The 12067-nt window shown below is 39.6% G+C and overlaps 1 protein-coding gene across 1 annotated transcript in view; it reads left to right on the top strand.

Moving 5' to 3' along the window:
- Positions 1-12067, top strand: part of TADA2A (transcriptional adaptor 2A) — a 49197-nt gene that overhangs the window by 11057 nt on the left and 26073 nt on the right. Inside the window, 4 exon segments of the mRNA XM_035724659.1 lie at positions 9423-9514; positions 11444-11507; positions 11509-11541; positions 11543-11603. Coding sequence (XP_035580552.1) covers positions 9423-9514; positions 11444-11507; positions 11509-11541; positions 11543-11603 — 250 coding nt within the window.

The raw sequence follows: 12067 nt of genomic DNA, 5'->3' as shown, positions 1-12067 counted from the left end.
AATTTCACATTGTGAATTAATCCATTTATACTTGTATTAGTTTTCTATTGCTTCTATACCAAATTATCAAAAATTAAGTGGCGTAAGATAACACAAATTTATTGTCTCACAATTCTGTAGGTCAGAAGACCGTTAGGCTCACCTTGTTTGCTGCAGGTCCCATAATGTGAAAATGAAGGTGTTGCTAGCCTGGGCTTTATCTAGAGGCCCTGGGGGAGAGTTCTGCTTCCAGTCTGCTGCTATTCTCATTGAGGTTGTTGAATAATTCCCCACCTTGAGGTTGTAGAACTGATGCCACTCTTCCCTTATTGGCTGTTGGCCAGGACTTGCTCTCAGACTCTTGAGACCTTCCTTTCTCCCATATTCAAAGCTAGCAGTGTCCAGGAGTTCTTGAGGGTGATTGATGCAAAATGCCTGGAGTCTTTTGACCTCTCCTGTTTCCTCTGTGCTGATCTCCTGCCTGCTTGCTTGCTTTCTTTTTTTTTTTCTTTTTCTTTTTCTTTCTTGCTTTCTTTCTTTCTTGCTTTCTTTCTTTCTTCTTTCTTTCCTTCCTTCCTTCCTGTCCTTTCCTTTCCTTTTTCTTTTTTCCTTTTTCCTTCTTCTTTTCCTTTCCTTTCCTTTCCTTTCCTTTCCTTTTTCCTTTTTCCTTTTTCCTTTTTCCTTTTTCTTTTTCTTTTTCCTCCTCCTTTTTTCCTTTTTCCTTTTTCCTTTTTCCCTTTTTCCTTTTTCCTTTTTCCTTTCCTTTCCTTTCCTTTCCTTCTTCGACTTTATTCATTTGTTTGATAGAGCACAAGCAGGGGGAGCGGCAGGCAGAGTGAGAGGGAGAAACAGACTCCCCGCTGAGCAGGGAATCCGATTTGGGGCTCAATCCCAGGACACCGAGACCACGACCCGAGCCGAAGGCAGACACTTAACCGACTGAGCCACCCAGGTGCACCCCTTCTTCTTCTTTAAAGGAGATTTAAGTTAAGTGTTTGCCTTCCATTCGGATCATGATCCCAAGGTCCTGAGATCCAGCCCCATATCGGGCTCTCTTCTCAGCGGGGAGTCTGCTTCTCCCTCTCCCTCTGCCTACTTGTGCTCTCTCTGTGTCAAATAAATAAATAATCTTTAAAAAAATAAACCAAAGGGAATTTTATTTATTTTAAGTAATCTCTGCACCCAACATGGGACTCAAACTCATGACCCTGAGATCAAGAGTCACATGTTCTCCTGACTAAGCCAGTCAAATGCCCCTCTCTTACCTCCCTCTTCTACTTTTAAAGGCTTGTGTGATTACGTTGGACCCACCCAAATTTTCTAGGCTGCTCTCCCTATTTTAAGGTCAGCTGATTAGTGCCTTAATCCCATCAGCAGAGTTCCCTCACAGCAATATCTAGTTACTATTTGATTGAATAATCAGGGGACAGGAATCTTGGGGGGAGAGGGGTGCATCTTTGGAATTCTGCCTACCACAGTGCCATAATGTATCTACTTCAGTCTCTTTAAAGTTTAGAAAGGTGAATTAGCATTTCTGAGTCTGATTATTTGTGGGGTCTGTTTAAGATGAGCCTCTAATGCTGAGAGTCAGATCCTGTCCATAATTAATCAAAGAAATGCTCCTTACTAAGAGTTCTTGGCAGCCAACTGACTAGCCTTCCCCTACTGCTCTCTAAAACACCTCAGTCTTACAGTTTCTCCACTAATTATAAGATTTGGAATAAGATATTTTTATATTAAACTTTATTTTACAGAGCAATTATAGGTTTGCAGCGAAATTGAGTAGAAGGTACAGAGATTTCCCCTATATCTTCTGCCCCAACACATGCATAGTCCTCTCCCATTAACAACATCCCCCACGAAAGTGGTACATTTGTTATAACTGATGATTATAACTGATGAACCTACATTGACACCTCATTATCATCCAGAGTCCACATTTACATCAGAATCAGCTCTTGGTGTTACACATTCTGTAGATTTATACAAATATATAGTGTCATGTATCCACCATTATAGTATTTTACAGAGTAGTTTCATGGCCCTAAAAATCGTCTGTGCCTTGCCTGTTCATCCATCTCCCCCCCCCACCCCCGACCCCCAACCTCTGGCAACCACTGATCTTTTTACAGTCTCCATAGTTTTGCTTTTCCCAGAATGTCATATAATTGGAATCATGCAGTATGTAATCTTTTCAGATTTGCTTCTTTCACTTGGTAATATTTAAGTTTTCTTCGTGTCTTTTCATGGCTTTATTGGTCATTTCTTTTTAGCAATAAATAATATTCCATTGTTTGGACATACCACAGTTTATCCATCCACCTACCGAAAGACATCTTGATTGCTTCCAAGTTTTGGCAATTATGAATAAAGCTGTTATAAACATCCATGTGCAGGTTTTTCTGTGGACCTAAGTTTTCAGCTCCTTTGGGTAAATACTGAGGAGTGCAATTGCTGATCACGTGATAAGGTTGTTTAGTTCTCTAAGAAACTGCCAAACTTGTCTTCCAAAGTGGCTGTACCATTTTGCATTCCCAACTGCAGCAAATAAGAGTTCCTCTTGCTCCACATCTTCACCAGCATTGATATCAGTGTTCTGCATTTTGGGCCATTCTGATAGGTGTATGGTGACATCTTTTCGTTTAATTGACACTTCTCTGATAAGATATGTGAAACGTCTTTTCATATGAATAATTTTTTTCTCTTTTGTCAATTGCAAAATGAATGAAGGGTTGGGAAAATGTGGTCAACGTATCTATGACTTTGAGTTCATTTCACCAGCATATCAAATTATCAGAAAATTGATTTATTCTTCCAAATTCACACAAAAATGCCTGGAACCAGAACACAAATTTTTTCCTTGGAATTGTTTTCACAGTTCCTTATGGGATAACTCAATATAGGCTGGGTAGATGGATGATTATCCACTGTAGGAAAGCAGTTGTGCTCTATCTGTTCGGGGCACCATGCCTTCCGCATAATGCTGAAGGCACTGAGTTTCACTCCAAGGCCAATTAAGTCTTCTGATTACATCATCCTTTTCTCACATACTCAACACCCATACAAACACATTTCAGAATTTTGTCCTTTACTTTGGGGAGTTTTTGGAGGTTACTAATACTCTCTTTTTTTCTGCCAATCTTATCTATTCCCAGATAAGGAAAAGAAGAATCTTTCCTTCTGTAGGAATGATGACCAAATTTTGACTTTCTAGACATGAAGCCACCAGAAACTTGACTTTTTTTTTTTTTTTTTTGCTTATGAAGCCACAGAAAACTTTAAATGGGTTTTAGTACTTTTGTCATCTCACAGTGCTATATTTTTGGAAGTTACTCATGCTGTGGTGGGTGGTGCATTAATCAGGATTTCTGAGTTCTATGCCTATTTTTGTCTTATAATTCTTAGAACCTTGAACAAGTCAAGGCACCTCTTTCTGCCACACCCTTTATACCAGTGATTTTAAACTTTAGTGCCTAAGAATTACCTGGGAGCTTCTTAAAATTGTAGATTCCTAGGCCCTACTTGTAGAGATTCTGGTTAGTAAGTCTGAGATTGGGTCCAGGAATTGAATAACACTGATTCAACTTTAAGAAAAACTCCCCTTATGCCCGTTTATTTTTTGGTGTAGAAAGTCTTTCTTGTTATCTCACAGTAAAGTTGGTGAGGACTAATTAATTTCCTAAGTAGTTTTAGAAATAACATAAGCTCTTCAACTATGATTTTCCTATTTATATGTATTTATGCTGTTTGCCAGATTATGATGATATAGACATAGACAATATATGACATCGACTTCTCTTCTGGATCTCATGGTACCTCATGTGCTGGGCCTATTCATAGTATGTACTCAGATAAAAATGTGTTGCTTATTAGCAGTGTAATTTCACAAATCAGTTTTTTTTTTTTTTTTGGTCATCAACAAAAGGTATAACAATTTTTTTTTAAAGATTTTATTTATTTATTTGATAGAGACACAGTGAGAGAGGGAACACAAGCAGGGGGAGTGGGAGAGGGAGAACCAGGCTCCCCACAGAGCAGGGGCCTGATGCAGGGCTTAATCCAGGACCCTGGGATCATGACCTGAGCCGAAGGCAGACACTTAACAACTGAGCTACCCAGGTGCCCCAGTATAACAATTTCTAAATGCCTGTGTAATCTGGAGACCTCTCCTGTCACCTTTTTAAAATAACTTATTGAAAATTCAAAAAAACAAAATTTTATTTTTACCCTAAAATAGAATGGTGTTTTCGTTATCTGTTGCTACCTGATAGCTACTTCAAAAGGTTGTGGCTTAAAATACCAACTATTTTTTTGTCTCCCATAGTTCTGCAGGTCAGGAATTCAGATTGGGCACAGTGAAGGTGGCTTTCATGCCCACATGATGTGCGGAGGTTAGAAGTCCACAGGGCTTTTTTCACACCGCTGGTACCTCAGAATGGCTTGAATTGGTTGGGAGACCCCTGGAACATTTTTTTTTTTAATGGTTTATTTATTTGAGAAAGCCTACAAGCTGGAGGCAGAGGGAGAGTATCTGAAGCAGACTCTGTGCTGAGCGCAGAGCCCAGTGCGGGGCTTGATCTCACAACCCTGAGATCATGACCTGAGCCGAAACCAAGAGTTGGCCACTTAACTCACTGAGCCATCCAGGTGCCCCCAGCGGGAACATTTTAACTAACTGGTTCTTCTCCAGGTAGCCTTGGCTGCCCCCCCCCCCCAAGGCCTCTCCACATGGTCTTTCCAGCAAGGAGGCTAGGTTTCTTACATGGTGGTGGTTCAGGGCTCCCAAAACCACAAAAATGGAAGCTGCCAGGCCTTAAGCAAGTCACAGGTCCAGCCCATATTAAATGGGACAGGACTGCACCAGGGATGTGAATTCTAGAAGTTAATAGGGGGCTACCATTGTAACCCAACTACCACGTATAGTGTAATAAGTCCCATATACTTGTTACTAGCTCTTAAAATTATCAACTCCTAGCCTATCTTGTTTCATCTAAACCCCCACTTCTCCAGATTATTTTGAAGCAAATCCCCAGACGTCTTATTTTCCATCTATAAATGTTTTACTAGATCTCTCTAAAATTTAATTCAAGTCACTTTTCTTTATTCCCCAGTCATGTCATAAAAGCTTTTTAAAAATATCTCTGCTCCCTTCTCTACCCCTGAAAATAATTCCTGTTCTGATTTTTATCACCATAGATCAGTTTTGCATATTCTAGAACTGCATATAAATGGATTCATACTGCATGTACTCTTGTTTCTGGTTTCTTTCAGCATGTTTTTGAGATGTATTCATGTTATATGTAGTAGTTCATTCCTTTTTGTTGAGTAATATTCTGTGGTATGAATATGACACTGTTCATTCTCTTGTTGATGGACACCTGGGCTTTGCCTAGTTTTATGCTATTATGAATCAAGCTGTTATGAACTTTTCTTGTATAAGGCTTTCTGTGGACACACATTTTTTGTCCTTGGATAAATACTTAGGAGTGGAATTGCTAGGCCATAGAATAGGTGATTATTCATATTTAACTTTTAAGAAACTGTCAAGTTTCCTAAGTGGCTGTAGTATTTTACACCTGTGCCAGCAATGAATGAGAGTTCTGATTGTTTCCACGTGCTTGCAAACTTTTGATATTGTTGGTTTCTTCATTTTAGCTATTCTAGTGGGTTTCATGAGTGTAGTGGTATCATGAATTTTTTTTTACTTTTACAGTTTGTTTTAATTGGGATACAAATAAGGTCCATACATTCCGGTTGGTTGCCTCTTACATGTATTCTGTTCTGTGGGGTGTTCCACTCTCCCTGTCCCCCTTCCCCCACTCTTTTTCTTGTTTCTTATAGTTTATTTGATTTTAAAAAACATGAGTTCTCTGTCTTACATATATTAGTAGAGTGTGAATTTTGCTCTTAACATGTTCTTCGGTCTTCTGTGTTTTCTATAAATTGTTAGTGACATATAGCAGCTGTACCAGATTCATTTCTGATCATTGTGTAGATCTGTTCATCAGGGATTGCAAAACAGTTATCTTTTAACCTTAGCACTAGCACTGTTTTTTTTTTTTAAGAGAAAGTACATGCACGATAGGGGAGCCCGGGTGGGGGAGAGGGGCAGAGGGAGATGGAGAGGGAGAGAGAGAATCTTAAACAGGTTCCATGCTCAGCGCAGAGCCCAACATGGGGCTCGATCCCACAACCCTTGAGATCATGAGTCAAATCCAGAGTCAGACGCTTAAGCGACTGAGCCACCTAAGTGCCCCCCCAGAACTCATTTTGATTTATGAGTTAAAATAATTCTAGAGCACCTGGGTGGCTCAGTCGTTAAGTTTCTGCCTTCGGCTCAGGTCATGATCGCAGGGTCCTGTGATCAAGCCCCGCATCAGGCTCCCTGCTCAGCAGGAAGCCTGCTTCTTCCTCTCCCATTCCCGCTGCTCTGTTTCCTTTTTCACTATATGTCTGTCAAATAAATAAATAAAATCTTTAAAAAAATAAATATAATTCCATAAAAAGAAATGTTTCATCTCTGTGGTCACCCAGGAAAGGCAGGATAAAATACCTGATTATTTCCCTTTGTTTACTAATTTTGAAAATATGAGTTGGTTCCCTGGCATCCTCTAAATATTTAGATGTTATGTATTTCAGTTCTTTGCAGTTATTATCCTTGTTAATGCTCAAAATGCTCCATCTTTTCTATTCCCTTCTCTCATGACCTCCAATCACCCCTCTTGTATCTCACAGAAAAGGACAATATTACAAAAGCTGATTACTCTCCTTTTGAGTCACTTAGAGCTGGACTCTCACCTCTCAGTCTTCCCAAATTCCAAAGACCTATTTATACTGTAACACATACTTCAATAACTGCTTGCTCACATCTCACCACTTACAATTTAAGAATCTATATTCTTAAATTCTGTATTCTTAAATCTATATTCTTAAATTCTCTATTCTTAAATCTGTATTCTTAAATTCTCAACCAAATTTTGTTGGATACAGAAAAAGCCCCATCTCTCTTTTCTTTTCTCCTCCTTCTCCCTCTTCCTCCTCTTCTTCTTTTGAGATTTGAAGAAGAGGAAGATCCTGAATTTGCCCCTGAATCTATAGAGTGTAGAATAATGTTCTTCCACTTAATATGTATCCTGTGCATCTTTCCTTTAGGAAAAATGGGAATATGTGGTAGCTAAACAGCATGTGTGAAATTATTATTATTATTAAATTCTGCTATTTTGCACATTAAATATGGAGAATCCACGCATTGAGGGCTTGAAGAAATGGAAAGCGTCCGGAGAAACCATGTTGTTTATTCTTGAGCTGCTTTCAAGATTGTTTTCTTTCTCTTTGCTTTTTAGCAGTTGACTATAATATGGTGACTCATTCTTCCCTTTGAATTTATCTGTTTGGAGTTTCCTAAGCTTCTTCAGTCTATAAATTTAAGTAGTTTGCTGAATTTAGAACATTTCAGCCAGTATTGCTTAAGTAATTTTTCTGTCCCATTCTCTCTTTCTCCTCCCCTCTGGGACTCCAATGTCCAAATGTGTTCAATATATTGAAGCTATCCCACACAACTCTGATATTGTTTTTTTAATTCAATCTTTCATCTTTTTCTTCAAATTAGATTTTTGTTGTTGTTGATGTATCTAGGTGTTTACTTAAATTCTCTGTCAACTCCATTTTTTGGTTAGTGGGAGCTTCTACAAGTTGGCCTCTGATCCTTTTGACATGACCCTTACTGGCTTTGAGAACCTCTTTGCTTTCCATTATGACAAAATGTTCTAGTCTCATTCTGGTACATTTCTTACTCGAACCTAGATTCAGGTCTTTCTTCAAAGAGCCCTGTTTCCTTAGTGGGAAATAGTATTTAGTGACTGCATACTGGGCATTAGAAGTGTTCATTGCTACTGGGTTGGTCATCATTTCTAGACTTTTTCATTGAACAGTGTTAGGAAATTATTCTTTTGAGACAAAGTACATTGTAAGTTCATACTAAACTTCCAATTCAAATATAAGACCATAAGGTTTTTGTGTAAGCATAGGTCTTGTATCTATATATTTCTAAACTCCAAGCCGGAAATCCCACTGCCCAGTGACACCAGCGCAATTTCTTACTTGCTTTACCCCATAACACATCTGCCATAATAACCTCAGAATAACTATACCAGCACTCCTGAAAACAGTGTAAGATTTTTTTTTTTTGGCAGTTCGCTTTTCTTTTCTTTTTTTTTAAAAGATTTTTATTTATTTATTTGACAGAGAGAGAGAGAGACAGCAAGAGAGGGAATACAAGCAGGGGGAGTGAGAGAGGGAGAAGCAGGCTTTGTGTGGAGCAGGGAGCCCCATGCGGGGCTCGATCTCAGGACCCTGGGATCATGACCTGAGCCGAAGTCAGACGCTTAATGACTGAGCCACCCAGGCGCCCAGCAGTTCGTTTTTTCTTCTAAGATGTATTCTACTAGAGATATACAATCAAATCACCTGTTTTAAAGTCATGTGGGATATTTTCTTTCTGGTGATTATGCCTTAAAATTAATTCATAGGTTTGTTACATTTTGCTTTTGACTCTTAAGATTTTAAATTTAGTAGTTAATATACAGTATTTATATTTCAAAGTCAGATGTACCAAACAAGGAATATTCAGAGAGGTTTAGCTTCTGTCCCTCCCTTCCCCATAGGTAACCATTTTTTAAAATATATCGTTTATTCTTCTGTTTAAAAAAACATAAATATACACATATTTGTATTGCCTTCTTTTTTAGCTAAGTGGGAACATACTATAATATTTATCTCTACCTTTGTGCTAAGTTTTAAAAAATACTTTGGAGTGCCTGGGTGGCTCAGTCAATTAAACGTCCAACTCTTCATTTCAGCTCGGTCATGATCTCAGGATCATGGGATCAAGCCCGTGTTGGGCTCCACCCTTGGCGTGGAGCGCTTGAGATTCTCTCTCTCCCTCTCCCTCTGCCATTCCCTCTGCTTGCTCACTCTTTCTCTCTAACTAAATAAATAAAATCTTCAAAAATATGTATGTCTACATGAGTTACATGGCATTTCTGAGTGATAATGTTTATGGAGACTTTTTTTTGTTTTTAAAGATTTTATTTATTCATTTGCGAGAGAGAGAGAGAACAAGCAGGGGGAGAGGCAGAGGGAGAAGTAGACTCCCTGCTGAGCAAGGAGCCCGATGCAGGCCTCGATCCCAGGACCCTGGGATCATAACCTGAGCCGAAGGCAGATGCCTTAACCATCTGAGCCACGCAGGCGCCCTATTGGAGACTCTTGTAGTTAATGGTGGAAATAGAGGTGGGAGAGATGGACAACTAATAAGAATATACTTTAGGTACCTCTCAAAACCATGAGAATGATAGTCATTTAAGTATGAATTAGTACTACATTTCAGGTTGCCTGGGTTCCATTTCTACATCTGTTCTTAGGCAAAATTTTTCCCTCCTTAGACCTCAGATTTTCCTGTTCTTGACCCCAGCTGGACTGCTCAAGAGGAAATGGCCCTTTTAGAAGCTGTGATGGACTGTGGCTTTGGAAATTGGTAAGAGCTTGGTGTTAAGGGTTGTCCTGCTCTAGTGGGCTCAGAGAGGAAGGTGCTGTTGAAGGGTAAAGGGAGGAGCCTTAGAAAGAGGAGTTTGGGGCCATGTGTTACTTTTCTCTTGACCTCATGACTTAGAGATCTGTCCTCTTCCATTCTACATATTATTTTCAATGGCTGAAATGCCTCAAAGAGGTATGATATGTTTAGTTGTCCATGACTGGGCAGCTCTAAAAGGCCACTTTGGATATATCAAGATGGGGAGGGTTGGTTGTTTCTTTCTGAATACTGGGGAAGTTTAGACTTACTAGTTATTGCTCCTTTCTGATTTTAGGGATTTTTCTTGACTATAGATTACCCTCATCATTTAAGTGAGTCAGACTTTAGGTAGATGGCCATAGCTTACCTGAGGCTCAAGTTTGGGAGACCTGTTACTCGCATTCCCTGTTTTTAGCTTGCAGATAAGTCAAAGCCTGGCAGAACTGAACAGCATTCATTGCTGTTGCCCTAGGAGGGCAATGCCACCTAATAATGATATTACCACTTTCACATTTACCTTTTGGGAATACTTTCACACTGATGATTTCCTTTTGGCGAAAATAGATAGTAGGGACATTATTAAATTATATTTCGTTCATGAAGAATCTGAAGCTTAGGAGTTAAGATCATTTCTTATGATCACATAGCTTATTAGTGAAGGACTCCTAACTAGATCCTCCCTGTCCTGACTTACTAGTGTAAGTAATCTATCCCAATAGCCATAGAAGATACTGTGCTACCTCCATTGTGTCCGGGGCCCTGCAGAAGGAAACTTTAGTTCAGTTCACATTTTGCTTGTATTTATTCAGCATTTAGTAAGCATCATAAAATATTGTGTACTATGGGGAATACCAAAGAAAACAGAAAAAAGTGATCACTTGTGAGGAGCTTGCTAATCATCTTGGGCCCTAGTTTTTCATTTTTTGCTTGCCTTTCTGATGTTCCAAATGGACTAATCCTCCCTGTTCCCCTTCCCTCTTGGTAAAGACCACACAAAAAAAGACTATTGTTTTTCTGTCAACTGTGAGTAAGACACTAAACTTGGTGGTGAGGGTGGTAGGGATAAAAATTATGACATGTATTCTGCTCTCAAGAAGCTTATAATCCAGTAGGGAAATCAAAATGTACGTAGGTATGATTGGAGTACACGAAGCAGAGCATAATGATGCCTTAGTAGTTGGGCAGGTTAAGTACTGGAGAGGAGAGAGGTCAAGAGGCAACTTGGAGAGCTTACATCTCTACTCCTCCACCATCTGGGCTTAGGAGTCAGGTCTGAAGTACAGATTCTGGCTTTGTGCACTTACGTGTTTTATTTTCTCAAGCAAGTTTCTTAATCTCTTTGGGCCTCTTTTTCATCTGTGAAACTGAGATAGTAAGTACTCAACACTACATGGATAACACTAAGGCTAACTTATTTATGTTATGAATGTTTCTAGCTTCGTGCTTGGCCTATCATGGGCACTCTAGTAAAGAAATGTTTGTTGATGTGAAGTGTTTTGTAAACTATAAAACATGATGCAAATATGAAACTGCACTGATGTACATTTTGAGTGTTCTGAAGTGTTTTATTATAGCAGTTCTTTTCCTGAGGCCTAGCTCACACGGAAATTTACAGATTTTCTAGTGATCTTCCTTGCTTTTGGTGGAAAGGAAAGCACTTTTCAGATCTTATTTCTATATCTTGGAATAGAATCGGATTTGGCACATCAGATTACACCAGTATTAGGCCTTATATTTCTCTCATCGTTCAGCTGATATCTCCATGATACTGGTTTGGAGGTGTCAAATTCCAGGACATTTATTGAGCTGGGGCTTAAACTATGGAAAGAGCAAACCATGCTTGAACCACTTTGTATAAATGGTCAGAGCTTTCTCTTCTTACGATCCTCTAGGGCAGGATGTAGCCAATCAGATGTGCACCAAGACCAAGGAGGAGTGTGAGAAGCACTATATGAAGGCATTTCATCAATAACCCTCTGTTTGCGTCTACCCCTGCTGAACCTGAAGCACGCGGAGGAGGCGAAAACTGCTGACACAGCCATACCATTTCAGTGTAAGTGCCTCCTGTGTCGCTAAGAGGTGCTGAGCTCACCCTCCGGCCCTGTTGCTGTAGCAGATGAACAGTGGTTTGGGCAGCTGAAGAGCTTATGGAAGATGGGAGGGGTTGGCCTGGCAGTTGCTGAGAGTCAGGGCTGTAATGGGGAAAAGGGGTTGGAGTCCTGCACCGGAAATCCAGTGCCCAGAAACAGTGTGTAGTCCCACCCACTCTGAGGCTGTGAACATATCAGCCAACTTTAATGCTTCTGCGGATGAGATGTCCAAAATGAACCAAACTTTTGCTGCTTTGGAGGGTTTAAGATTCTAGATATTAGTTATGAGAGTCCAGTATTTGATTCATTGTATTTAATCATCCCAGTGTTGAGTCCAAGAAGCAGCTTGTTATTTTAGTTCACTTAGTTATGGTAGTAATAGCAAGCTTTTTTTTTTTTAATCTCATGTCGCTAAGGGACTCATGGG

This window comes from Zalophus californianus, chromosome 16 (assembly GCF_009762305.2).
Source record: "Zalophus californianus isolate mZalCal1 chromosome 16, mZalCal1.pri.v2, whole genome shotgun sequence".
Taxonomy (NCBI): Eukaryota; Metazoa; Chordata; class Mammalia; order Carnivora; family Otariidae; genus Zalophus; species Zalophus californianus.
Note: the sequence above shows the minus strand (reverse complement) of the source record. Positions and strands in the feature narration are given on the sequence as shown.